The sequence below is a fragment of the Harpia harpyja genome, chromosome Z (assembly GCF_026419915.1).
Source record: "Harpia harpyja isolate bHarHar1 chromosome Z, bHarHar1 primary haplotype, whole genome shotgun sequence".
NCBI classification, from domain to species: domain Eukaryota; kingdom Metazoa; phylum Chordata; class Aves; order Accipitriformes; family Accipitridae; genus Harpia; species Harpia harpyja.
In genome coordinates, this window is record NC_068969.1 from 89,940,074 (window position 1) to 89,964,054 (window position 23,981).

Here is a 23,981-nt window from a genome sequence, read left to right on the forward strand (position 1 = left end):
GCGCAACCAACACGTGGCAAACTCGGCCTAGAATAATTCCTTGAGAATAACCCTTTGTTCTGCACCTCCCCCCTTCCCACCCTGCCCGAGCCCACGACCCCTTCCCATTTCTCAGCTGGGTGCCAGCGCATTCCGCTGCCGTTTCCGCAGCGCGGGGGCTGATGGCGGGGCTGTTGTGCTGCGGGGCCGGCACGCTCTGCCCCCCCCCCGCCTCCGGTGCCGCCGAGGCCCCGCTCTCCTCCCCGCCCCCGCGGCGGGGCCGCCGCGCAGCCCCCGCACCCCCCCTCCGCCGGGCCGGCGCGGCAGGAAGACGCCCCCGCCTCCCGAGGAAGCCTCGGCGGCCCCGGGGCGGCCCTTCCCCGGCCCCAGCCTCCCGGGGGTTGCCGGCCGCCGCGCCTCGGCTGCACTCGCGTCCCTCTGCTCCGGCCGAGCGGAGGGAGCTCCCTCCCCGGCCCGGCCCCGCCAGGAGCGGCGGCCATGGGGCCGCGGGCGCTGCCCGCGCTGCTCTGCGCCCTGGCCGTCCTCGGCTGCCCGCGCCCGCCGCCCGCCGCCGCGGCCCGCGTCGGTGAGTCGCTGCCCCCGCCCCGCGCGGGAGAGCTGCCGGGGGGCCGGGAGGGGCCGGGAGGGGGTCTCCTGGGAAGCGGCGGCCGGGCGGCCCGGCGGGCGACGAGCGAGGAGCGCGGCCGCCCGGCGAGCTGCGGGCAGCGGCAGCGCCGCTCGCCTTGTCAGCGGGGCCGGAGCCGTGCGCCGTGGCAGAGGAATAGAAGCGAAATATGCGTTAGCGCGCAGCATCGCCGGCCTGCACGTAGGCAGGTCAAGGGTCTCCCGCTTCGAAGGTTTAATTGGAGCTTAGGGTCGGGTTGTCTTCGGCGTTGTGAAACGCCGCTCTAGGTTTGTTCTCATAGCAGCCGCAAGAGAACAGGCTAAACCAGAAGGTTAGCCTGGGTAAAGCAGCGTCAGACAGGTACTTGTTGAGAACTATTTTTCTGAATGAAGGAAATGTCACAGATCTGAAATACGTAGATCTGAGAAAGATGCCATGCCACGGGTGAGGTGATTGATGGTGAAGAATGGTTTACTGTTGTCCCATGGCTAAGGAGGCAGCCGGGCAACAGCAAGTTGTGGTGGAAAGAAGTGACCGGGCTGGCGAGATGTGCTGGTGGACTTCCTTAGAAAACTGGCATTGCCTTTCATTAACAACTTCAGAAGATGGAATGCCAGCTGAATTTGTAGGTAGCGCAAATTCGGAAGATCTGCCAACACAAAATAGTTCAGAATATCCACCACGAGTAGATGACCTTCATGCTTATTCAACTAGAAACAGCACCAATAGCAACATCAGTGCTGTAACTGGTGAGACCATGGATCCATCTAGCTCAGAGCTTGTCTGACAATGCAGATGCTGAGGGAAGGAAGGAAGGTAAGAGAAGACATGCGTGCATGTAACCTCCCAGTTTCAGGTAGAGGTACAACAGTACAAAGGGCAAGATTTATGCATTTAGAGTTTAGCAACATTTTTTTCTGTAAAATTCAGTTTAACGTTTCTTTCAATCACACAGTGATCATAGTGCTGCTGTACAAATAACTTAGCCCCATGAGATGCCTGCTGGGAAGACTCAGCTCAAGCTCTACATACAGAAAAGGGCTGGTTAGAGGAACAGCTAAGGGGAAATTTCAGAGCCTGGCATACTTTGACTACTAAAATGAAGGCTGAAAGGGGACAGAGCTGGTGCTTGTAATTATGCTGGGAAGGAAGTATCAGAGAGGGCAAATAATTTTGGCTAAACAACTTTTTGGCACAAGGACAAGTGGGAATGAAGAGATCACAGTCATGTTCATATTGGAATTCTAAGTAAACTGTCCTTATTTTAAAAAAAAAAAAAAAAAGGTGTGTGTGTAAAAGACAAATTATACGTGTTAATGCTAGAAAAAAAGATTGTACTGTTGGGTGCTATTCTTCCAGTTAATGGAAACATTCAAACTTGTTTTCCTGCCTTTTGCAATTATAGTCTTCATTAAAGAGCACCCTGAATTACAGTATTTATTTGCTGCTTCCATAGGAAATAATGATTGAAATAGTTACTGTATTACATCACTAGGAAAATAAAAATTCAAAACAAGTTACTTCATGCACGGTAGAACTAATAAAGCCTGGCCATCTGAACATGTCTTCTGCTCTCCTTGTGCTCGCTCCTACTGTAATAATAGCATTTCCCCACTGCTCCGGATAGCCTTCCCTGTTTCCACCACAATGTACTTAATTCCCATCACCCATGCACTGCTGTATCCCCAGGTCTGCTCTGCCCTTGCACCTGAGGCTTCTCCCTTGCTTTTCCCTTGGTCCTTCAATATCCACAGTTACCATGTTATTGACCTGTGCTGGTCCTGTGGGCAGGTGAAAAAGCAATAGCTTGGCAGTGGGTTGGTGCTAGGTGCTTGCAGATTAGCTGACCAGGAGCTGCCGAGGTGGCTGGCTGAGGTCTGAACCTGCCCGGACTTTCCTGCATCGGGACACTGATAGCTGGATAGAGAGATGTTGTCATTGCTTGAAGTCAGCACCTGTGGGGAAAGAGATTGAGAAAGGAAAGCAAAAAGCAGCAGCCATCCGGTTGCAAGAAAACAATACTTTAGGAAAATGTGTGCAAATTGTTACTACATCACTCGTGTAATACAGTAATGAATTCTGTATAAGCAGAGATGTGGGCTGAAGAAGATTTTTAAAGACAATAAGGTGTTTATTTTTAGAAAAGAAAATAATTGTCGTCTGTCCTACAAGATTGTGTCTTACCTTGTTTATAAACACATCTGGCAGGCACTTCACATTCTGCCTGTGAGTACCTAATTTATGGGCCACTAAGTAATTTAGATTCTAGACGCTTATCACTGCGGATTATACAAAGGGGAGATAAGAGAAACTGACTTTTTGTTATAAGCCAGTGGTATGGGTGCAGCTGTCATCAGTAATGCCCAGAAATCGGTATTAATTGTTGTCCAGCAGCATATTTAATTGGCTTGAGTAGGAGCCTATTCTTTAGTTTTCCACCTCACAAAGATACCGCTTGGGACATGAACACTGCTGGTTTGTAACGTGTTGTCCAGATTTATGGGTCTACAGAAATACTTAGAAATCTTCTAGAGCTCAAGAGTGCTTTTTAAGATTGGTTGAAGCTGTTAATATTTTTTGGTCTCTACTTCTGTCACAGAACAGTATGTGCAGTAGTCCTTTGCATATGAAAGTAGACATAAATTATAAAATAGCTCTCTGTAAAAAAAAAAAAGCAGTATCTTTCAGGGTAAGCAGAATATGCATATGCTGATTGTGAGACCAGCAATATGTAGTACTTGATGGAAAACACCACAGTGTACATTGTTAAAATCACACAATCCCAAACTTACTGAGCTTTCTACATAATTTCTCTATGTCCTTGTTGAAGAATCAGTGCAAAGACCACAGGCAGCAAAAGAACACTTCAGGCAATTTGAGTATCATGCTGATTCAATGTAATTTTTGCCCTTCCAAGTCCTTATTGGAAGCAAAGAAAAGATTGTATGTGTATTGTATGTATATATGCAGTGTTCTGACTGCACAGCACAAGGATAAAACCTCAATGCTTTATCCCACTCTTCCTTTGTTCTTAGTTTCTTAGTCCTGTTCTTTCATACCTATTTACAATTTACAAATACTTTGATACAGCTGTCAACTCTGTCATTTCAGCAATGAGAATACTATTAGTCATAAAAATAGTAATCCACCAGGTTTGACCTCTTCCAAAAGGACCAGATGACAGCCTAGCAAAAATAGGATGACTGAACATTTATGAACATCATACAAGCTTTACTTCTGTTTTCCTAACAGATTATTTGTATTGGTAAAAATTACTAAAGCTGTAGTGAAATATGTTTTAGACAAATGATATCTACAGCTTTAAAACAGCTAGAAAGGAACATCTGTCAGATTCTGGTATAGCTGTACTATGTAAGAGTAGTTTTAAAATCTTTTCTGTAGATCTAATGTATTGGCTGTCTTGTCCTGTCCCATCTTATAGTTAATGCCTGTTTTCCATTACTGACCTTTATGCTTATTGTCAAGATTCATTAGAACTTTTGAAATAATATAACATCATTTCATCCGCTTCCCTTCTGTGTATAAATCTCTGATCATCGGCTTTTTCAAATAAACACTAATACAAAAGGAATCCAGAACCTCAGGGCAGTAGCTATCTTCCCTTCTGTTTCAGAAAGCATGAAGTGCACTACTGTTTTTTCCAATAATACACAGACGCTGTGTCATACAAACATATAAGCAGCTTTGCAAAGGAAAAGAACTGATATGTAGCTATCAATCTTTTAAATTAAAATTAAATTGAATTTGATCAAGAAAGTTTAAATTCCCACTCTCTGTATTATCAAGTGGCAAAGAAATAGCAAGTTTGAAGTCTCATTGCATTTTTCTATAGAGCTGGCTTTCAGGTAGTACCTCATGTCATCTAAGTTCAAGGTGGAGACATGGACTGAGCACAGGACACAGCATGGAGGTGTCATCAACAGCATCAAGGTTGAGTTCAACTCTGAACTTAGAAAGTCTTTGCTTAAACAAAGAACACATAGTTTTCACCAAGTTAAAGTATTATTCCAGAGAATTTTCACTAAACTAAAATAATTTATGAGATGTTTTTTGTCCTGAATTATTGTAATAGGATTCTACTTTTAGAAAAGTTTGATAATGGAGTAATGCAGACTCTAAATCCTTTCATCTAAGAAAGTTGTATATAAGTTAGCTCCAAGAATTCAGGATATAATTAAAATTATTAGCAATGTTCAGGTAACTATAAGCAATAGCTAAGACAAAGGTCAGTAGTTGATAAAAGGTAATTGGCCCAATCATCTTTTTTTTTTTCCTTTAGCATATTTTCATACTGTTCTAAATTAGGAGTCACTAACGAGAAATGGGTCAGGTTACCAGCAAGGGCTTCCACACTAAGTGACTTAACCTCAGTCATTAAGGGTCAGTGGCTCTGGCTGGTTTGTTCACTAGTCCTCAAAAAGTGCACTGCAGCAGTGCTGGCTGAGGTGAGGCAGCTCAGGCAAAGCCCTTCAAAGTTCAAGGATACTGGGATGAGAGAGGTGCTTGCTGGAAGCACCTCAGTTAACATGTCATGGAAAGGTCATCTTGGCAATACAGTTCCTGACTGCAGACACAGGTTTACCCTCCTTCTCATCAAGTCCATTTATATCTGTGTTCCCCAAAAAACATGCCTTCCTCACATGAAACCGTGTCACCTCTTCATTTGGTTCTCCACACTGTTCTTCAGTGGTTGCGAAACCAAAAAGGACATGTAGACCTTGGAGGCCTAGGATCATCATTGTCTTCTGTTTCAGAAGTCTTCTGGTTTAGAAATGTCAGTGGAAGAAATATATATTCAGAGCATTCAAAGTCTTGAATTCATAAAACTTGTATGTACTGGAGATACCAGAGGTACTGTTCAAGATTTTTCGTCACTCTTACTGATGTCTTTACCATGGAGACAAGCCTCTGGGCATGAGAAGTAAGTTTTTTTTCATTCAGATATACCTACAATCTTCCCAGAAGAGATGAATACTGATGGAGTCAGTGGTGACAGATTTCTATTGCAATGATCATTAAGTACCGGAAATCACCTATTTGATGTCAGCCACAAGCTGAAGTTAGAGGTGTTAAATATAACTTGTGCTGCACCTGAACTGCTGAACTAAGAGCTGACTCCTTGAGCCATCCAACTGCTTGGACTAAACTTTTAAAGTGCGGTTAAAGATTAAGGATCTAAAGTTTTGCCTTTTGTTACTGTTCTCTTTTAGACGGCAGAATAGACCCTTGTATAAATTGGTTTAGTGCCCTCCTGTGCAAACACTGAATCTCACATACTTCTGTGTATTTGTGTTTCAGTAAAAGTACTAAATTGTTCCTACTGCAGTCTGCAACAAGCTCCCAGGCTGAAATTCTCATCCAGCATCTTTTTTCTGGCCTGCAGAGGTAGCAATCTAGTCACTTTCCATATGAAAACCATTACCTTAAACACTTCCCCTCTTTTGTCCCGTCTGCCCCTAGAATGCTGCTGTGACACAGCATGATACATACAGCACAGCAGCTTTAAAAAATCCCCAAATATCCCTACCACTCCTCATCTCCCGCCACATTCAAGTCTGATTTTCACCAAAATTCAAGGTGGGCAGGGCCCTTCTCACACAGCCAGTGCATAAGGAAGGTAACTGCCTGCTTAAAGCTGCAGCCACTCCTCTCTTTGCCATCTGCGTGCTTCAGATGCTTTTGTTCATATCTGCATAAAAAATCGTTTGAATTACTGTAGAACAAATAATTGCTGCTAATGAATAGCATCTTAGACGGGTGAATCATGCCTGTGTACTTTCAGCTCAGTGATTCAAGCTAACACACCTTCACTTTTATTTCAGTTGTCTAGGTTTCAACAAAAGATCAGTTGCACAGCTAAGCAGATGAATGGTTACTTAAGTAGTAGTAACTTTCTCACTTCTGTCTGCCCATAATATGTTTTAATTATCCTACACCTAACTAGATTGAGGCAAAGCTGAAAACAACAGTCTTCCAAAATAGGTCTCCATACAAACAACTTTTCTGCAGTAATGTCTAAAGTAGCTCTTTTGATTGTTTGGAATTTTGTTTGGTTTTTTTTTACATAAATAAATGCATACCACACATTCAACACTTTGTAATGCTAAATTCCTAACTCGTTACAGCTATATTCAAAAAGCAGAGATACCCTGTCCTGACACTTTTCTTCTCAGTCATAGCCACCGAACCATGCTGCAGAAGACCCTGCTGTAGAGGGAACGCTAGTGGCGGGTTTCAGCAGTGCCCCAAGGGCATGCATGCTGTCATCGGTGATGCACGCTGTGGCGTAGGATAAGTAGAACTGGGGAAGTGTTTCAGTGCCATCTGTGGCTATCTTTCTGATACAAGCAAAAGGTTGATCCACGTCCACCTTGAAAACTGCATGCAGACTTCTGCTGTCTGTCTTGATGGGGGCCATCGCATTGAGTAAGATGTCTCCAGAGCACACAGAAATATTTCAGTAACTTGATGTTTTAATTGCACTTGTAACTTGTTGTTATTTTGGTGACGAATGCTTCTAATGGTAATTTTGTGTATGAATGCTATTATTTATCCCAGCACCTCATTTCTTACAAACTGTATGAAGGGTCTGGCAAAGGCAGTTCAAGGGTGACAAATTTACTGTTGTATTTGTGTTAAAGTAGCCCACAGAGAACATAGATGAGATTGGGTTCTTAAGCACAGACAGAGTCTCTACCATAAAAAGCTTCCAAGCTAAGAGACAAGAGACAAAGGAGGACATCTTATCCAAACTTGTAACAGGAGCTAAAATAAAAAGGGCTGGACTAACTAACATCTTCGGGCAGTCTGTACTTGGAATCAGGAATTAACATTATTTTGTGTTGCTAATAAGATCTTAGCTTTCCTTTTTGAAAGGTGTTTTTGTTTCCCCATAGCATGTAAATATTGCTTATTAATCTTAATACTTTATTATTTTTCAGCCTCCCCACATAACAGTAGTATACCACAGATCAGAAGTTTTGTACTCTCTTTTGTAAGTCACCAGGATGACCCTATACCTACTGAAGGTGATACTGAAAATGACTTGGAAGTTGGATCCGGAGCCACCAATGAGACTGGATTGTTCCTACGTGAACAACGAACAGTGTCAGTGCAGACAGCAAGATACCTCACGAGTCCGTGGCTGACGCGTTTTGTTCCTTCAGTTTACACCTTAGTGCTTGTGCTGAGTCTCCCTCTGAACATTACAGCGATACTCGTGTTTCTGAAAAAAATGAAAATTGAAAAGCCAGCTGTAGTGTACATGCTGAATTTGGCCCTTGCAGATGTCCTGTTTGTAAGTGTGCTTCCTTTTAAGATTGCTTATCACTTTTCTGGAAACAACTGGGTTTTTGGACCTCACTTGTGCCGTTTCATCACTGCTGCCTTCTACTGTAACATGTACTGTTCAATAATGCTTATGACGAGCATAAGCTTCGATCGCTTCTTAGCGGTGGTGTATCCCATGCAGTCTCTTGGGTGGCGTACATTAACACGTGCCTCGCTGATTTGTTTCATCATATGGCTTGTAGCAATAATTGGTGTTATACCTTTTCTCATCAGAGAGCAGACAATGGAAATACCCAAGTTAAATATAACTACTTGCCACGATGTGCTAAGAGAATCTGAACTTCACGGCTATTACCTCCACTTCTTCTCCATCTTCTCTTCTGTGTTTTTTGTAGTGCCATTTATAATTTCTACTGTCTGTTACGTGTGTATCATTCGATGTCTTAGTTCTTCTACCATTGTTGCAAAACAAAATAAGAAGACACGTGCCTTGCTCTTGTGTGTGGCTGTTTTTTCTGTTTTTGTTATTTGCTTTGGACCAACAAATGTCCTCCTATTAATTCATTATATCCATTTTTCTTATGATAACAGCTTAGAGTATCTCTACTTTGCCTATCTACTCTGTGTTTGTGTAAGCAGCATTAGCTGTTGCATTGACCCTTTTATTTACTACTATGCTTCTTCTCAGTATCAGAGACAATTTTTCAGTCTCTTCAATTGTAAAAAGACTTTACATCCTAACAGTAGTAACAGTAGTGGCCAGTCAATGTCTACCACAAGTAGAAGGGCTACGTGCTCTACTAATGTGAATAACAGTGTCTACAGGAAATTACTAGCAATGCATTGAGATAACGTGTCTTACACATGCTTAATTCTTAGACCATTTCAGACAAAAAACCCCCTGTATTATATCCAAGAAATGCAAAACCTTAAACCAACTTGTTGTACAATACATAGTTCTATGGATTCATTATAGTAATGCACGATTCAAATAACTCTGTATATGTATATATACAGTATATGTAAATAGGTTAATGTTGAGGGGAAAAGTAATTTGTTAATAATAGTTGTTGAGTGTTTTTCAAATAAACTCCTTTTTTTCAGACAAATCCTTTGCATTGTTAGTTCAGTTTATTGCAGGGGTTTTATGAAATTCCATTTTAGGATTTTTAACTGCATCAGGTTGATTAAATTCTTACTTATGAAACCATTCCATCTATCCAGTACTTCCTGAGTAAAGTGAAAATATCTTTCCAGCCTTTTTTTTTTTTTTCCTAATTGGCATTATTTCTGGAATTGTGTGTAAACTTCATTTTCTTAGCATTATTTTGCATCTTGGACACTGAAACTGTTTATTTTACATTTTTATATATTCCACTTCAGAACAGACTGTATGGTTTTAGGAATCTAAGCAACTGAAATACAGCTATTGATTGGTGCAGTGTGTCAGGGGAGATAATTCTCAGCAGCTAGAACTAGCTTTTCCTTTGGTGTTTCTACCATTAGTGTACGCTAGGCATCTTGGTTAGGAATGCAGTATTTTTCGTGATTAATTTCACAAAAAATTGTGAAGTTTTATTTCACAATAAATCAATGTTGAATGGCTCTCCAGAAAATATACTGAAAAAGCCGTATTCATCATCTTGTTACAGAGTTTGCAAATGTGTGCTTTTGTGTATGTGATTAATCATCAAGCACGTGTTTAGGACTTGGAAATATCCTTTATCTCTGCCAAGTCTGGATGGTTTTTATGTTCTACATTGTGTCCACATCTACTAAAATTGCTGTGGTACAAAGCCCAATGGCCAACTTCATTCTATGTAGCATTCTTTTACTACAAGGATGCTAAAGCCAAATAACAGGAACTCAGTTTTAGAAACAATCGTGTAGGTAATAGGACTGTACACAGAAATGGAAATCAAATTAAGTAGGGATTTAGTTAATGTAGGATTTGCCATAGGAATCTGCCAAGAAGTACAGCAATGGATAAAAGATGTCTTCAGCACAAAGGATGAGAAACCTAATCTTTTTGCAGTACAGTGTGACAGTGAGAAACTTCTTTCTAACCATGATCTCTTGTCAATTTGTGTCTGTTCTTGATGGACCTAAGTATAATTAAGTATTGTATTACCACGGTCTCTCTAGATTTTTGTTCTCAAGTATTTGCTAATTTCTAAGTATATGAGCACTAAAAATACATGTATATGGAGTTAGAAAGGCTAAACCCCCACAAATGTTCAAGAGACATACTCAGTTACATTCTCATTTTCTTTAATATCATATCAGGGGTGGTTTTGGTATTCAGCAAAATCCAAATGCATCTTAAGACTACGAACATCCACTTCTTGCTGGCAGAAGAAATTACCTCTGTGCTTTATGTAGTTACAGGCTGGGGGACTGCTCTTTAGATCTATTACATGGTTGGAATTTGTTTCAATGTCACAATGTTTTGTTTCATGACAGTGGGGGTTTTTTTAGGTAGCCAAAAGGGACTGTCTAGTCTGCTTTGCAAGGGGCAGTATTACATGCTGGAGTGGAAGTAAATGTACGTGGAAAACAGCACAGCAGTCATAGCGATTATTTACGTCATTTTGCTCTGTGTTTGGGTGGTTTCACTTGTAACCTCTGTGTGCTCGAGAACATTTGCAAATGAGCAACTTCTTCCTACCTTATAGGGTGAAAAAATGAGAGGGGTGAATGCAGCTGTTTATCCTCATGGCTAAGAGCATCAACGAAGATCCTGAATAAGAATGACTGAAAAAGTTTTTATGCATGTTTGTAAACCAGTATCTGAGCTCTGCCACGCACACTGCTGAATTTGGGTTTGCTGATGATCCAGCTTGCACTAAAGTGAAAAACAAAAAAAAAGAAAAATAGGAAAGGCAATTACAGCACAGAACCTTTAATTAAAAAGGACTGACAAACCTAAGTAGACTTCGTGACTTCTTGGTAATGAGCTAAAATGCTGAAGTTGCCTTTGGAAAGTATTTTTAGGTTGCCTAAGCATGTTTGAAAGTGCAACACTTGACAGGCTTGAGGAGGGGGCCCATGTGAACTTCATGAAGTTCAACAAAAAGATAAGTACAAGGTCCTGCACCTGGGTCAGGGCAACCCCTGGTATCAACACTGGCCGGGGGATGAAGGGATTGAGAGCAGCCATGCAGAGAAGGACTTGGGGGTACTGATGGATGAAAAGCTGGACATGTGCCAGCAATGTGTGCTTGCAGCCCAGAAAGCCAACCATATCCTGGGCTGCATCAAAAGAATGGTGGCCTGCAGGTCGAGGGACTTGATTCTGCCCCTCTACTCCGCTCTGGTGAGACCCCACCTGGAGTACACCAGTGTGTGCCCAGCTCTGGGGTCCTCAGCACAGGAAAGACATGGACCTGTTGGAGCAGGTCCAGAGGAGGGCCACAAAAGTGATCAGAGGGATGGAACACTTCTCCTGTGAGGACAGGCTGAGAGAGTTGGAGTTGTTCAGCCTGAAGAAGAGAAGGCTCCGGGGAGACCTTATAGTGACTTTTCAATACTTAAAGGGGGCTTATGAGAAGGACGGAGACTTTTTACCAGGGCCTGCAGTGACAGGACAAGGAGTAATGATTTTGATCCGAAAGAGGGTAAGTTTAGATCAGATATAAGGAAGAATTTTTTTACCATGAGGGTAGTGAGACACTGGAGCAGGTTGCCCAGGGAGGTTGTGGATGCCCCATCCCTGGAAGTGTTCATGGTCAGGTTGGATGAGGCTTTGAGCAACCTGATCTAGTGGAAGATGTCCCTGCTCATTGCAGGCAGTTGGACTAGATGACCTTCAAAGGTCCCTTCCAACCCAAACCATTCAATGATACATGCATATGCATGCTATTTATATGGACGCTCTGCAAGTGCTTCTAGCAAGCTTCTTGCTAGCCTGCTAAATACAGAGAGGTGATTAACAAAATTACCACACAGCATAAAACATACAGCAAATGTCACCTTTTCATAGCAAATGAAGCATTAACAGTTATTCCTCCTTTTAAGCTCCCACACCTAGTGTCATACCTCTGCTTTCTGTTTATATTTTGTTGAGGCTTTATCCCAATTGGATTGCAAAAAGAAGCAAACTGCTATGTGACTGGAGGAGTCTCATACCAAGGCAGTGGCAGCTCAACTCTTACTGAATTTGGCATTTCTGTGCAACTGGTTAGTTGGAACATGCTACAGTTATCAGTGTCTGTTTTGCTGCTGTATTTGATGGCAAGAAGAAGGGCAGGACCTGCTCAAGCAGCAGCAGTTTATGGAGCCAACCTCAGGCACAAACAGCATCTGCAAAATAGGTTTTAACTACTGAGCACGGCCACACAGCAAAGCACAATGTGGTAAGCTTTTGAGGAAACTGAACTACAAGAGTACTGCAATTTAGACTGACATGCTTAAGCTAACAGGAAAACCTAACCATCTCTTCATGCTTGAGTCACCCTTGCGGTGCTAGCTGGGAAAGAAAATGAATCATTTGTTTCAAAGGGAAAGGGAAGCAGTGAAAATCTGACCAAAAGAAATGAAGCCCATTAATGTTCCTTGCTGTTTCACCCGTACCATCTCCTCCTCATTTGGGTTTTTTTTTTTCATAATGTCAGGGTTAAGCTGCATCATTTGCTGTATGAAGCAAGCTAACAAACAACGTTTGGAGATGAGAAGGTGTCAGGCACTAAACATCCATGAGAAAGCTTGCTAATATTCCAGATATGCCAGCTTCATGTTGAGGCAATACTGGCAAGGGCAAGATTTGTAATCAGCATGGTTTCTGTTGGCAAAACACCTCATATAGCAGCTGTGATGATTGGTATAACTTATTTCACAGGGGAAGGTTTGCATAATTTAGCATGGCAAGGATTTTGCAGGGATTGGTGCGTTCGCACTAGAAGCATTTCATCAGTTAATGCCAAGCATGCATCTGCCTTACAACCTGCTCCCTGCAGCCTTACTGCAGACAAAGTATGGTCTGCTGGCTGTCAGCTCTGTTTCCCTATTTAGTTGAATCCTAGCCAGAAATGTGAGCATGGTTCACAATGTTTTGCATCAGGCAAACTGGATCAGGCCACTGGATCTCTCCCTACTTGAGATAGGATCCAGAAATGGAAAGAGTGTAGAAGCTGGCTAGTCAATCACCAGCTATGGCTTTGATCCGGAGCTCTCTGAGAGCTGGGGGAGGAAAGAGAAGGGCCTGGTGTGCTGGGTGCAATAGTTAAGTCAATTCCTGGGTGAAGCCTTTTTATTGATCATTTTCATCTTTTTTGATCTGATTACAGTTTGATCTTGCAAGATGCTGAGCAAATTAAAAAATTAATAAGACCTCTCACATATTTAAAATGAATGAAACCTCTCACACGTTTAAAATTAATAACCCACATAAGTGCTTTTTCATGGCATTTTGTATTTTGCAAGTGCTATAGAAATGGTATAGTGATAGCTAATACAGCTGGAGAAGCTGAACAAATAACATGCTATAATCCAAGTCAACACTAGAGAGCATTAAACTAACTAGGTATGGCTGTTGTTAATTTGGCTTGTTGGGGGGGGGAAGCCATAAGGAACCAGATCTGAACATCACACTGAACTGTGAAATACTGATTAGCCCTCTAAAAAAACATGTGGATTTGGAAAAGTGAAAAAGTATTGAAAATGTGTTGGAAAAGTGGGTGACAGTATTTTAAAAAGAACCTGTAAAAAGGTTCAGCAAAGTTATGGGGAATAATTTCTCTTACCGTTGTGCCTTATACCAGCCTTATAATAGTGGTGCCTGTAGCACCACAAACAAGCTTCTCTCCTAAAAAACAAGGCCTGACATTTAAATACATGGCACACAGCAACATAACTCCATCAAGGTCAGAGTTGATGAAGACAACCTACAGTGACAATCTGGTTTGGTGTTCCCTCACCAAAATAAAAATTAATGAAATTGAGCAAATCCATCTTCATTCTGTAGTAAGACTGGGAAAATCACTCTCCTTGCCTTTGTTTGATCAGGTTTGGGTTTTGTGTTAGGAATTTGGGGTCTTTGGGATATTTTTGTGCTGCACTATTACATACTACAGACAGTAATCCTTGGGAAGTTCTCATGTGTGTTTTTTTCATCCTCGCGTATGGGACAGCATTTGCCCAGGCAGCAGTGAAGGCAGTGCCACAGGACCTGGGTACAGGGCTCTCCCAGCTCATCCTCCTTCTCGCACTGGCTTGCCGTGTTGCTCCCTTCGACTGAGCTAGAGATGGCAGGCAGGACACTGCTGCTTCCTTCAGAAGCCTGAATACAGAAAAGGAAAATAACTGAACAGATGTTCAGAGCCAGATTATAAATATTTTATCACTGTTGGCTCCTTATAGTGTTCTTTTGGTTTTTTTCAGATATATGTTTAAATAGTTCAGATTTTTGGCTTATAAACAGGAAAGAGCAATCACCATCAGCAATACAGGAAGCAGGTTAGGATCCTAAGACCAAACCTTTTAAATCTTTGTTTCAGCCAGACACTGAAGTCCATCTACTCAGTTTATATTCCAGCAGGTGTGGAGCCTCCCTTCGACCCTGTGTACCTGCTAGAAGGGGGTATGGTGGTACAGAAGCCAGTGGTACCACTGATGGGAAGTGATGCTGCTGAACGCATGCTGTAAGAGTCTGCTTCCTTTCCCGCAGAATGACACTTAATTAGAAACAGGCATCCAGCTCCGGAGGGTGCGTTTCGTCACTGCCACCTCCTACTATAATGTCCTGTTTACTGAAATCTCCCTAAATGCTGAATGTTTCTTGTCCAAGACAACATCCCACACAGTCCTCCTCACAGCAAGATGCCTTGGGGATCTACTTTCAAATCACACGGGTTTTACTGTGAACTAGTTAGTCTTTACTCATTACAACTTAACCCACTGATTTAAATGTTTCTTTTCTGATACAGTCACTCTTGTGATTTTCCTCTTCTCTTTTCTTTTTTACAATGAACAATTTTTACTGCCTATTCCAATCTTCCATTGCTCACCAATATTATTGCAAAGCCAAATAGAAGAAGATGTGTTCTTGCCTGCAGCAGACTTGTGTAAAGTGGTACCACTCACATCTGACATGTTTTCCAGGAACCATGAAATGCAAGAAATTTGTTAAGTTCAAAAATCAGGTCAGCTAGCATAACTGGAATAATTGCATAGGATGTATGTGGATAAAGCTTTACAGATGCCTAAAGCACATAGTACTGAGAACTCAGTACCGGATGGGGAAGAACAGAGAAAGGGAGGAGAAAATGTTGTTACCCAAACTTTTACACTGTTTTATCAGCCTGTTCAAGTGCTAATAAATCTCCCGCCTTCAGAATAATTCCAAGAATATTTTTCTTGCATGCTTTTCCTATAGGTCACATAAGAAATAAACCTGTATATCAGTGCCACTTGTAGAATTTCTTTCAATTTATTTTTACACTTTTTTTAGTCTCCACCTTTGCTGACTCTAAGAGGTACATGCAATTCTACCCAGCAAAGAATATAATACATCTAGTTAGTTATCACAGCTTTAATGTCCGAGAAAATGAAAAACATGCTGCTGAAGATTCTGCTTTCTATTACTCAAACTCAAGCTAGGGGTGACCAAGAAAATATTACCCCTACCTCTGAAAATTACATTTACAGAAGCTCTGAAATTCAGCTTAGATCTCTTACTTTGCTTTGACATTTTTGTTCCTATTTTTATTTGCATATTATCTTCAGTAAAAATTTTTGAAAGGAGGGACTTACTGCACTTCCTCTCTAGATGAAACATATTTGTAAATTTGCTGTGAACTACGTGGACATTTTTCATTAAATGGTTACATTAAAATATTTCTAAGCCTTTTATATCTCTGCATCAAAGATACTGAGTTTTATTAATGAAAATTCTTTCAAAATTACATTTAAAATGTTAAGACTATTTAAGAGACAGGCTTGTCTAAAGCGATATTATTTTTCATTAGCCCAATGGATACATTGTGGTGGGAGAAAAAAGACAATGTTTGGGGTACTTTAAACCATTCTGGGTAGTTTTCCAGGTTTGTATTTTCTTATCTTAGTTTCTAAACTAAGATCAGTAGCACAGCAGACTCTATACAACTACTGACATGTTCTGTTAAAGCAGTGAAAATAGTTCCTAACTTGAAAATCAGTCATCAAGAGCTATTGCTATTTTGAGCAAAATATTTTATCTTTGCTTGATCAGAGTATCTCCTGATTGTACTCTAATGAAACAAGATGAGGTTTTTCTTCTTCAGCTCACCGCCTCCTTCCGGACTAGCATGTAAAAACCAAACTGAGCAAAGAGCAGCATCAAGGAGAAGCCACTTCTCCATTCAGTGCTATTTTTTGACTGGAGGTAAAACTGAGGTCTGTAGAAGCATTGCCTAGAGATGAGGGTTACAATTCCCTTATGAATATACAGGAAACTCAACAAAGGTATTAACAGTGTCTTCTATTTAACTTTTGCATGCTTAGCCAGGTGCTCAAGGGAGAGAGGTACCTGTAGTGGCTGTTCAGTGATACTGGAATTTAAATGGTATCTTAAATTTTCTTTAATTGTCATGATTTTCAAAACCGTTAAAGAAAGGCCAAGCTATTCTTGCAAAACTAGCGAGATGCTTCTCAGCAGAGCAGGCAACCAATTTGCAGCTACGTTGAGAGCTTCGTGTACCCGGCCCAGCATCACCTCCCCAAGCTCACGCTGGGGACAAGCAGCCCTCAGGTCCCTGGGGACAGCTGGGGTGGCAGTGGGTGCCTCTGCAGCTGTGGTTCGGCTGTCCCAGCCCTTCAATCACTCACCTGCCCAACTCTCATGAGCACAGCCCCACACCGAAACTGAGGAGGAAGGGGAGGGGTAGGCAGGATGAAGGCAGCCTCCACCTTCCTCCATCCCCATGGCTGAAGCTCTCTGCTACAGCCTGGGCTCTCGCATGCAGCAGCGTAAAAGCTCTGGGGTGCGCCACAAGCAAGCCTGTGCCTCACGTTTTTCTGGGGCTCAGCCCAGCCTCTGGCCCCAAGCACAGGGACAGCCGTGCCTGAGGGTGCTTGGGCCAGGCAGAGCCTGGGCTTCCTCTAGCGTATGCAGGGCAAGGATTTTTGCTGCCCCCATTAATAGGCAGGTGCCAGCCTTGCCTGTGCCAGAAACCAGGCACAGCTCCAGAGTTTTACAAGACTTCATTAAGATTTAGCCACCTCTGGTGAGAGGAAACAGGACTTAGCTTAATGAGACAGCAAATGAGCTTCTCCCGCTTAAAATTGCGTAGGTTTGCCTATGTGAGTGACCTTGGATAGGCTAATTTAGGACTTTCCTTTTACTGAGGAATAACATCTCTTGGTCACAGTGCCAAAGAAAAAAAACCCACCTGCCTCCAGCTTTCCTTCAGCATCTCATCTTCCTGCATGACAACGTACAAACAGCCCAGGTTTACTCCTCTCCTAACAGGAACAACCTGCATCAGACCTTACAATGGGAGAGGAGGAGGAAGGAACTACGTGAGGAGGGCGGGACCATGGTGGTAGGGGTGGCATCACCCTTGGGGTGGCATCACCCTCTCTCCTGGCTTGGGACCTGCAGGCACGTGGGGTTACAGAGCAATCTTATCAAATGCTGCTGATGCGCAAAGTGCAGCCACTCTGGAGTGTATGCAAGATGGGGAGCCACCCTGACAGCCCCATGCCCAGCTTGTATATGTGTATGTATCTGTGTATATATTAGTCACTTATCAGAGTTTTATTTTAATCCATTGCTGTAACTGTGACAGCAGCACTATCAAACAGGCATTTCCTGTATTCCTTTCTCAAATATAGAAACCACATGTTTTATGAGCCATGCCATAACCAGAGTTGACCACTTTTCATAATGACACTGATGATAGAAACATGCAGCCCCACAGACTAAAACCAGGGCTTCTCTAGCAACCCACGAGTTACATTCTGCAGCAATGAGGCTGCACGCAACAAAAGGAAGAAATTTTAAGGATGATCTTCCAATATAGTTCACTGGGAACAAGTATCACATGGAAAAACATCTGGAGCTCACTTTCATAAGCGAAGTTGAAATATCATATGTGAGGGGCCTTGCAGGTGGTGGTAGCTACTTAAACTCATCAAACAAATGCTTTGGGACAAAAGTAGGGACAAATAGCATTGCTGTCCTTAGTGTAAGAATTTGCTTAGAGAGTTTTTTACTCCTGCTTGTTGTATTGGACAAGAACCTACTATAATTCTAACATGTTTTGACTGGAGCATAGTAAGGACAGCTTGATTTGCACTATGACCAGGGCACCCTGTTATCACAGCCCTGGTTTTATAACCGACTTTCAGCATATAGTACATTTGCTGCTTATTCTACAACCCTATTGAGTGCTGTAAGCAGTCCATCTGGAAAGGTACAAATCATGAAGTTGGATGTTTACTGTGGCAATTCTGTTCATTGCACTAAAAATTTTAATTGCACAAACATTGAAGGTATTACCTAAAGAAGAGCAGGGCTCTCTTTCTCTGCTCACAGGTCCTGCTGTGTAGTTGGTGTTCAGAAAAGCTTTCTAGGCTTTGTTGCTGAGGTTTCTGTTGGAGTCACACCAACACATTTTGCACCTATCTTGGTTTTGGTATCATGGGCTTGTATGTAGGGTGTAGCAGCCAGTTCTATCAAGTATAACTGTTTCTTTAATTACAGGCAAGTTGTTACACCCTGCAATTTCAGTGAGATTCAGCGCAAGACAGACCAGCATTGCCGAGTGTGTCAGAAATTCTCACTGTGTAATAGCTACTATAAATTCACTGCCAGGTAGAAAGCATGACTTCATAACTGTCCAAACACTAACCTGTTTTGCAGATTACTTCCTTCCACATGTTATTCTTGCTGTGCTTCTTGCCACTGTATTATGACTCCACAAATAAGCAGGCCTGGGAAAAGTTGATCGTAGAGAAACACTCTCTACCAGTTCATAAAATAAATTTCTCTTTTGATCTAAATCGAGGATATGGTAATCATTAATAACCATGAGACTGCCATCCTTTCACTGTTGCATTCAAGGGATTTCCCCTTCTTTTCCCCAGTCTTGGGGGGAAAGGTCTGCAGAGCCTTTTACCTGCTGAAGGTGTGCTCTGCTTTTAACCATGTGCTAAAGTGCAACACTTGCAGGTTTCTCAATTGATACCACAAATAGACTTTCCTTCTACTTAAATGCACAGATCCTGGGAGGCCTCTCCCCAAGTCTCTGCACACATCTTGAAGTCCCTCCATAGTCATGGTGAAAGGAAAAAAAGCAAGCGTGCCTCTGCTGATAGGAGATGTTTAATTATTTAGCCCATTCCCACTGAAGTTTCTGGAAGCAACAAAGATGCCTCAACTAAAGAGGACACCCCTTAGGGCTCCTGTCCAAAAGAGAAGCCTCTCTTCGACTGCCACCATACACTGGGTATGAGGACTCATGTTCTCTCTCTTCTCTTTCACCACACGCTCAGGAGGCACACAGGAGCACCATTTCATAAGAAGCCCTCCTGCCTTCAAATGCCATAGGAGCAAGTCCACATTCACAATTCTGTCCTTATTTTATCATCTAGCCAAATATCAATGAACTCATCTAACAGTATTGTTACCCAGAACAAAATAAGTGGCTTACTCAGACTATTGTGTAATGACATTTGCCCTAATGAGTCAGAAAAGCTATCACTGACATGTGTAGTAACACAACAAAGTTAATATAGCCATGAAAACCTTTTCCTCTCATAAATGCTTAGTCACACCAGTTCTACCCACGTTGATTCCTGGTTCTAGAGCCCAGCTGTTTCAGAAATGTCCCATTGCCTACAAGACAATAAATGGATCCATAGCTAGATATGTGCTTTGAGCAGAGTCAGGAGTCACTCAGTCCTGCTATAGGCGAGGGATACGTTCAGCTATTCCATTTCTGTAGTCTTTATGGCAATAAGAAGTACAGAGGAGCAAAGTTAGGAGACAGATAAAGCTTGCAAAGACTGTTCTGGGATCTCATGGCAATATGCCCATCTCAGCAATTATGGAGTGTAGAGGAACAGTAATGTTCATGTGCTAGAGTCACTAAAAACAGGATAGAAGGAAGGCTTTTCAGGAAAGCATTTGTCTATTGGCTTGCCACAGGGCAGGATCAGCTGTCCCTACATCAATCCTCATCAATGCTTGTATAACCTATTTCCAGAAACCTTCAGTGATGGAGACTCCACAACCTCCCTCAGCATCTGAGGCTGGCCTGTTTATTTGGTTTCTTCTTCCTCCCTGCCACACCCCCCCCACCCCCCCACCCAGTTATCTTTTATGTATTTGAAGATTTCTACTGGTCTCTTTGTTCTGTCCATCTTTCCTGAAACACGGTGCTGGCACCATACTCCAGCTGAGGCTTTGCTGATGCTGAATACATTGATGTGGTTCATTTTCCACTTTGTGCTCTTCTTGCTACACCTAGTCTGGTGTTTGTCTTTTCTTTTTGCAACAGCATGACATAGCTGACTGATAATCAGCTTTTGCTCCTCTTCATTCTACTCTGGAGATGATGCTAATTGGGGCTTGGAAGCTCAGTGGAGGGAGAACTGGTTCAGTATAGACAGCCCTTTTGATAAGCAGCTCTGCAGCCTAACTAAGTTTCTTATGTACAAGCATCAGTGTGGGAAATGCGGCTGTAGCAAGATCCAGACCCAAATTAACCATCAGGTCCACAGATTTGCTTAATTGATCTGCCTTAAAAGAAATCCAATGATAGACAGTAGCTTGCAACGGCCTTTGTGTTTGTTGTCAGTGATTGAACAGAGGAACCAAACTATGCTGATCTCTCTTGACACTTGTCTACCAGAAAAAGATAGTTACTTAATTTCTCTGTCTTGCCATTCTACTTGCTGTAACAACAGTGAATATTATCATTGGGACTAAGACATTTCTACCACTCTAACTGTATTGTAGCTTCTTCTTACAATACAGCTACTTCCAGTGGCCACTACACTAATCAGACTGAACATATCACAGGCTTAAAAATACTGGTGGGAAAAAAATGGTGGGAAAACTTGTAGTGTATCTTTAATTAAAATACCTTAATCTCCATGTTTGGATTTAACATTTGACAAGCATTAAATCAACTGCATCAAAAAAAAAATGCTGAAAGACAGAGATCTGTCCCTTTGAACTTCTGGGAGGAGAACAGATTCTTCAGGGCCTGGATGCATAAACTGGAGCTACTGTTCATGCTTTTCCTTTTTTTGTTCTCTAAGTATCATATTCAGGCTTATGTTTCCCAGCCAAATTCAAAAGTCTGTCCTTTTTTTAAAAAAAGAACAGTTCTAGTCATAACTAGTCACTCTAGTAAAGCACATGATGAAGTAAGATCCATTTAATCCCCCAAAATATTTTGTCACAATTTTTATCATGTCGTATATCAGAATTCAGTAATGCAATGTTTTTCTGAATTATCTGAAAGATAGTATTTTTAGTTTGTGAACACTTTGAGATAACTGTCTTCCAATTTAAACACAATAAAATACCTCTTTCAAGCCCTTTGAAAGCAATTAATAGTTACAATGTGTGCCACTTAATCTGTAAGCCTCAGTTCCTTAGAGGCCAATCCCAGTAAAGGATCAAGTGTGACATTTTCAATGCTTAAAATTTAGAGTAAAAATTCCCATTAGCCAGGTTCTCAATCCCTATTTCAAACATAGTTATGATGAATTGACAATATATGGACCACAGGAAATGCAGGTGATGGAAACTATCCATTAACATCTACTGGAACCTTACATTCATTATGAAAAAAACTGAGATAATAAACCATTCTGCAGAATAATCATAGAATCGTTTAGGTTGGAAAAGGCCTTTAAGATCATCGAGTCCAACCGTCAACCCAACACCACCATGCCCACTAAACCATGTCCTGAAGTGCCACGTCTATGTGTTTTTTGAATACCTCCAGGGATGGTGACTCCACCACTTGCCTGGGCAGCCTCTTCCAGTGCTTGACAACCCTTTCGGTGAAGAAATTTTTTCCTAATATCCAACTTAAACCTCCCGTGCTGCAACTTGAGGCCGTTTCCTCTCATCCTATCGCTTGTTACTCAGGAGAAGAGACCAGCACCCACCTCGCTTCTGCCTCCTTTCAGGTAGTTGTAGAGAGCAATAAGGTCTCCCCTCAGTCTCCTTTTCTCCAAACAACCCCAGTTCCCTCACTCCTCATAAGACTTGTGCTCCAGGCCCCTCACCAGCTTTGTTGCCCTTCTCTGGACATGCTCCAGCACCTCAGTGTCTTTCTTGTAGTGAGGGGCCCAAAACTAAACACAGTACTCGAGGTGCGGCCTCACCAGTGCCCAGTACAGGGGGACGATCACCTCCCTGCTCTTGCTGGCCACACTATTTCTGATACAGGCCAGGATGCTGTTGGCCTTCTTGGCCACCTGGGCACACTGCTGGCTCATATTCAGCTGGCCGTCAACTAACACCCCCAGGTTCTTTTCCAACAGGCAGCTTTCCAGACACTCTTCCCTAAGCCTGTAGCATTGCATGGGGTTGTTGTGACACAAGTGCAGGACCCAGCACTTGACCTTGTTGAACCTCATACAATTGGCCTTGGCCCATCGATCCAGTCTGTCCAGATCCCTCTGTAGAGCCTTTCTACCTTCAAGCAGATGAACACTCCCTCCCAACTTGGTGTCATCTGCAAACTTACTGAGGGTGCACTTGATCCCCTCATCCAGATCGTTGATACCTATATTAAACAGAACTGGCCCCAAAACTGAGCCCTGGGGAACACCACTTGTGACCAGCCGCCAACTGGATTTAACTCCATTCACCACAGCTCTGGGCACAGCCATGGCCATCCAGCCAGTTTTTTCCCCAGTGAAGAGTATGCCCATCCAAGCCATGAGCAGGCAGGTTTTCCAGGAGAATGCTGTGGGAAATGGTATCAAAGGCTTTGCTAAAGTCCAGGTAAACAACATCCACAGCCTTTCCCTCATCCACTAAGTGGGCCCCCTTGTCATAGAAGGAGATCAGGTTAGCCAAGCAGGACCTGCCTTTCATAAACGCATGCTGACTGGGCCCGAGCACCTGGTTGTCCTGTATGTGCCGTGTGATGGCACTCAGGATGATCTGCTCCATAACCGTCCCCAGCATCGAGGTCAGACTGACAGGCCTCTAGTTCCCCGGATCCTCCTTCCAGCCCTTCTTGTAGATGGGCATCACATTTACTAACCTCCAGTCAACTGGGACCTCCCCAGTTAGCGAGGACTGCTGATAAATGATGGCAAGTGGTTTGCTGAGCACTTCTGCCAGCTCCCTCAGTACCCTTGGTTGGATCTCACCTGGACCCATAGACTTGTGTGTGTCTAAGTGGTGTAGCAGGTTGCTAAAAATTTCCCCTTGGATTACAGGGGGTTCATTCCGCTCCCTGTCTTCCAGCTCAGGGGGCATGTGCCCCAAGTACAATTGGTCTTACTATTAAAGACTGAGGCAAAGAAAGCATTAAGTACCTCAGCCTTTTCCTCATCCTTTTTCACTATGTTTCGCCCCACATCCAATAAGGACAGAGATTCTCCTTAGCCGTCCTTTTGTTTTTAATGTATTTATAGAAATGTTTTTTATTGTCTTTTACTGCAGTAGACAAATTAAGTTCTAGTTGGGCTTTGGCCCTTCTGAATTTCTCCCTGCATAACCTCATGGCATCCTTGTAGTCCTCTTGAGTTGCCTGCCCCTTCTTCCAAAGTTCATAAACTCTCTTTTTTTTTCCTGAATTCCAACCAAAGCTCTCTGTTCAGCCAGGACAGTCTTCTTCCCCACCAGCTCATCTTTTGGCATATATTATTTAGTCATATTTGACTGCTAAAAATCATCAGAAGACAAAGATAGTGTGCTCAGGCACAGGCTTCCTGGGTGAACTGAGAGACCTCAAGTCCTTTCTTTTAGCACGGTCCAGTGGGGAAGGGATCCTGTATCCTGTGGAAGTGAAGATACAACATAGTATCATCTGACTCATTTTACTGTAACAGGTATACTTACACATGGGTGGGGAACAGAAAACAGAAAGCTATATGCAGCAATGCTTTT

At 42.6% G+C, this 23,981-nt stretch overlaps 1 protein-coding gene across 1 annotated transcript; it reads left to right on the top strand.

The window, feature by feature from the left end:
* Window positions 1-318: 318 nt before the first annotated feature.
* F2R (coagulation factor II thrombin receptor) lies at window positions 319-15,748 on the top strand. Its single transcript, XM_052777890.1, has 2 exons — window positions 319-565; window positions 7,567-15,748. The coding sequence occupies exons 1-2, from the start codon at window positions 478-480 to the stop codon at window positions 8,760-8,762; spliced, it is 1,284 nt and encodes a 427-aa protein (XP_052633850.1). The 5' UTR covers window positions 319-477; the 3' UTR covers window positions 8,763-15,748.
* The last annotated feature ends 8,233 nt before the right edge of the window (window positions 15,749-23,981 follow it).

Coding starts and splice junctions, on each gene's coding strand:
- F2R (XM_052777890.1), top strand. CDS start 478: ATGGGGCCGCGGGCGCTGCCCGCGCTGCTCTGCGCCCTGGCCGTCCTC. Junction 566..7,566: donor CGCCGCCGCGGCCCGCGTCG/GTGAGTCGCTGC, acceptor ATTATTTTTCAG/CCTCCCCACATAACAGTAGT.